This window comes from Neomonachus schauinslandi, chromosome X (genome assembly GCF_002201575.2).
Source record: "Neomonachus schauinslandi chromosome X, ASM220157v2, whole genome shotgun sequence".
Classification (NCBI taxonomy): Eukaryota; Metazoa; Chordata; class Mammalia; order Carnivora; family Phocidae; genus Neomonachus; species Neomonachus schauinslandi.
This window is the reverse complement of record NC_058419.1, coordinates 101181271-101185393: the sequence shown is the minus strand read 5'-3', so window position 1 is coordinate 101185393 and position 4123 is coordinate 101181271. Positions and strand designations below refer to the sequence as shown.

The 4123-nt window shown below is 35.8% G+C and overlaps 1 protein-coding gene across 1 annotated transcript; it reads right to left on the bottom strand.

Moving 5' to 3' along the window:
• Nucleotides 1-2380: 2380 nt before the first annotated feature.
• Nucleotides 2381-2723, bottom strand: LOC110594282 (eukaryotic translation initiation factor 1-like). Its single transcript, XM_044911822.1, is given in 2 exon segments — nucleotides 2381-2452; nucleotides 2454-2723. Coding segments are annotated over 2 exon segments (342 nt in total).
• Between the last annotated feature and the right edge of the window lie 1400 nt (nucleotides 2724-4123).

Sequence of the window (4123 nt, the reverse complement as noted above, 5' to 3'; positions counted from 1 at the left end):
CAACTTTTTGGTTAAGTTTATTCTTTTTGGTGCAATTATAAATGGAATTGTTTTCTTAATTTCTCTTTCTGCTATTTCATTGCCAGTGTATAGGAATGCTATCGATTTCTGGGTATTAATTTTGTATTTTGCAATTACTGAGCTCAGTAATTTCTTCTAGAAGCTTTTTCATGGGGTTTTTAAGGATTTCTATGTATACTATCATGTCATCTGCAAATTGTGATAGTTAACTGCCTCTTTACCAATACAGATGCCTCTTATTTATTTGTCTTGTCTGATTGCTGTGACTAGCATTTCCAATACTATGTTAAATTAAAGTGGTAAGAGTGAACGTTCTTGTCTGTTCCTGATCTTAGAAGAAATTGAGTATGATGTTAGCTGTGGGTTTTTTTATATGGCCTTTACTATGTTGAGATATGTTCCCTCTAAATCCACTTTGTTGAGTTTTTATCATGAATGGTTGTTGAATTTTATCAGATTCTTTTTCTACATCTATTGAGATGGTTATATGATTTTTATCCTTGATTTTGTTGATGTGTATATGATATTGATTGATTTCCAAATGTTGAACCATGCTTGCATCCCCAGAATAAATCCCACTTGATTGTGGTAGATGATCCTTTTAATGTATTGTTGAATTTGGTTTGCTAATATTTTGTTGAGGATTTTTGCATATATGTTCATCAGGGATATTGGCTTGTAGTTTTTATGTGTGTGTGGTGTCCATCTACTTTTAGTATCAGGGTAATGCTAGCCTCATAGAATGTATTTGTAAGTTTTCCTTCCTCTTCTGGTTTTTGGAGTAGTTTGAGGAAAATAGGTGTATTAAGTCTTCTTTAAATGTTTGATAGAATGTGGCACCTGGGTGACTCAGTCAGTTAAGTGTCTGCCTTTGGCTCAGGTCATGATCCCAGGGTCCTGGAATCGAGCCCCACGTTGGGCTCTCTGCTCAGCAGGGAGCTTGTTTCTTCCTTTCCCTCTGCCTGCTGTTTCCCCTGTTTGTTTGTTCTCTCTCTCTGTCAAATAAATAAATAAAATCTTTAAAAATAAATAAATGTTTGATACAATTCACATGTGAATCAATATGGTCATAAACTTATTTTTTGGTAGTTTGTAAATTACCAATTCAATTTTGTATTAGTAATTGGTCTGTTTACATTTTCTATTTCCTCCTGATTCTGTTTTGGAAGTCTGTATGCTACTAGGAATTTATTCATTTCTTTTAGGTTGTCCAATTTGTTGGTATGTAATTTTTTTGTAGTATTCTCTTGTGATCCTTTGTATTTCGTGACGTCAGTTGTTTTTTTTACACTTAAAATTTTTATTTTGAATATGGATAGAGTTGACATACGATGTCACATTAGTTTCAGGTTTGCAACTTAGTGATTTTACAAGTTTATTCATTATGCTATGTTCACCACATATGTAGTTACCATCTGTTCTATTACATCACTATTACAATATCATTGACTGTCCCTGCCTTTTATTCCCATGACTTACTCATTCTATAACTGCAGACATGTATTACCTTCTCCCTGTGTCCGTTTTGTCCAACCATCTACCCTCTTGTCCTCTGGCAACCATCAGCTTGTTCTCTGCATTTATAGGTCTGATTCTGCTTTTTGTTTTGTTTATTCTTCATAAATCGAATCATATGGTATTTGTCTTTCTCAGCCTTACTTATTTCACTTAGCATAATACCCTCTAGGTCCATTAATGTTGCAACTGGCATGAAGCCATACTTTTTATGATTGTATAATATTCTGTTGTAGGTATGTATATCATATTTTCCTTATCTTTTCATTTCTTCATGGACACATAGGCTGTTTTCATATCTTGGCTATTGTAAATAATGATGAAATATGCATAGGGGTGCATATATCTTTTTCAGTTAGTGTTTTCAATTTTCTTTGTGTGAATAGCCAATAGTGGAATTATTGGATCATATGGTATTTCTATTTTGAATTTTTTTTTGGCTCTTTTTAGTTTATTGCATGAAGGAGTTACACTAGTCCAAGTTAAAAGCAGACCCCAAATGGTTACATTATACAAGCTGTGAAGTTTTTAAACTTGTGACAAGGGGGCGCCTGGGTGGCTCAGTTGGTTAAGCGACTGCCTTCGGCTCAGCTCATGATCCTGGAGTCCCGGGATCGAGTCCCGCATCGGGCTCCCTGCTCGTCAGGGAGTCTGCTTCTCCCTCTGACCCTCCTCCCTCTCATGCCATCTGTCTCTCATTCTCTCTCTCGCAAATAAATAAAATCTTTAAAAAAAAAAAAAGTTTAAAAAATAAATAAATAAATAAACTTGTGACAAGGGACAGAAGGGAAATTCTACTCATTGCAAGGAAATCCTCACTTAAGCTTCAGTGAGCCAAAAGTACTTAAAACCCATGAACCTTCAGCTGGTCATCCTTAGCCAGTCCAGTGTATACCAAGAACTGGGATATGTTCTTGGCGCTAGTCACCCTGTAGCTGAATTACTTCTCCATATTCTGGATGCTCAATTACAGTACCATTGCAGGCAAATTTCTTCTTAAACGCCTTCACTGGTTTCTTTTTATCATAATTGTCAGTGATCCCTTGGACAGTAGTAAGGGTCTTCCTGCCATTCCTCTGTTGAATTCTTATATGGATATAATCCTCAGTGCCAGCAAGAAGCAGCTCATCACCCTTACTTGCATCAGCAAAGGGGTCAAAAGAATGGAGGTTCTGGATATTGGACATACAGTACGATTCCTTTTCCTTGGTGGAAACAGCCTGAGGAAGGCAGTGATGGGAGAAGGCGGGGTGGGGGTTGGGGGACGGAGCATCCAGATGCAAGGGGGCTCAAGGGGGAGGCAGTGGCTCAGTGACTCGGCCTCTAATTTGAGTTTTGTAAGGAACCTCCATACTATTTTCCATAGTGGCTGTACCAATTTACATTCCCACCAACAATGCACAGAAGTTCCCTTTTTTTCCACATCTTCATCAACACTTTTTATTTCCTGTGTTTTTTATTTTAGCCATTCTAACAGGTATGAGGTGATATCTCATTGTGGTTTTGATTTGCATTTCCCTGATTAGTGATGTTAAGCAACTTTTCATTTGTCTGTTACCATCTGTATGTCTTTGGACAAATGTCTATTCAGGTCCTCTGCCCATTTTTTAATGGGATTTGTTTTTTGGTGTTGAGTTATATAAGTTCTTTATATGTTTTGGATATTAACCCCTTATTGAATGTATCATTTGAAAATATCTTCTCCCTTTCAGTAGGTTGTTTTGTTGATGGTTTCCTTTGCTCTGCAAAAATTTTTTATTTTGGTATAGTCCTGATAGTTGATTTTTGCTTATATTCCCCTTGCTGTAAGAGACATATCTGGAAAAATGTTTCTATGGCTGATGTCAGAGATATTATTGCTTGTGTTCTCTTCTAGGGTTTTTATGGTTTCAGGTCTCACATTTAGGACTTTAATACAACTTGAGTTTATTTTTGTGTATGGTATTAGGAAATAGTCTGGTTTTATTCTTTTATATGTAGCTGTCCAGGTTTCCCACCATCATTTATTGAAAAGACTGTTCCCCTTTGTATATTCTTGCCTCTTTTCTCATAGGTTAATTAGACCTAAAAGTGTGGGTTTATCTCTGGTGTCTCTATTCTGTTCCATTCATCTATATGTCTGATTTTTGTGCCAGTACCATACTGTTTTGATTGCTACAGCTTTGTATTATATCTTGAAATCGGAGACTGTGATACTTGTGATACTTCGAGCTGGGTCCTTTCTCAGGAATGCTTTGGCTATTTGGGGTCTTTTGTGGTTCCATACAAATTTTAATATTATTTGTTCTAGTTTTGTGAAAAATGCTATTGATATTTTAATAGGGATTGCATTAAATCTCTGTATTGCTTTGGGTAATATGGACATTTAAACAATATTGGTTCTTCCAATTCATGAGCATGGAATATCTTTCCATATGTGTCATCTTCAATTTCTTTCATTAGTGTTTTATAGTTTTTGGAGGACAGGTCTTTTACCTCTTTGGTTAATTTTATTCCTAGTTATTTTATTCTTTTTGGTGCAGTTATAATGGTGTTGTTTTTTAAATTTTTTATTTCTGTGACTTCACTGTGAGAGTATAGAAATGCT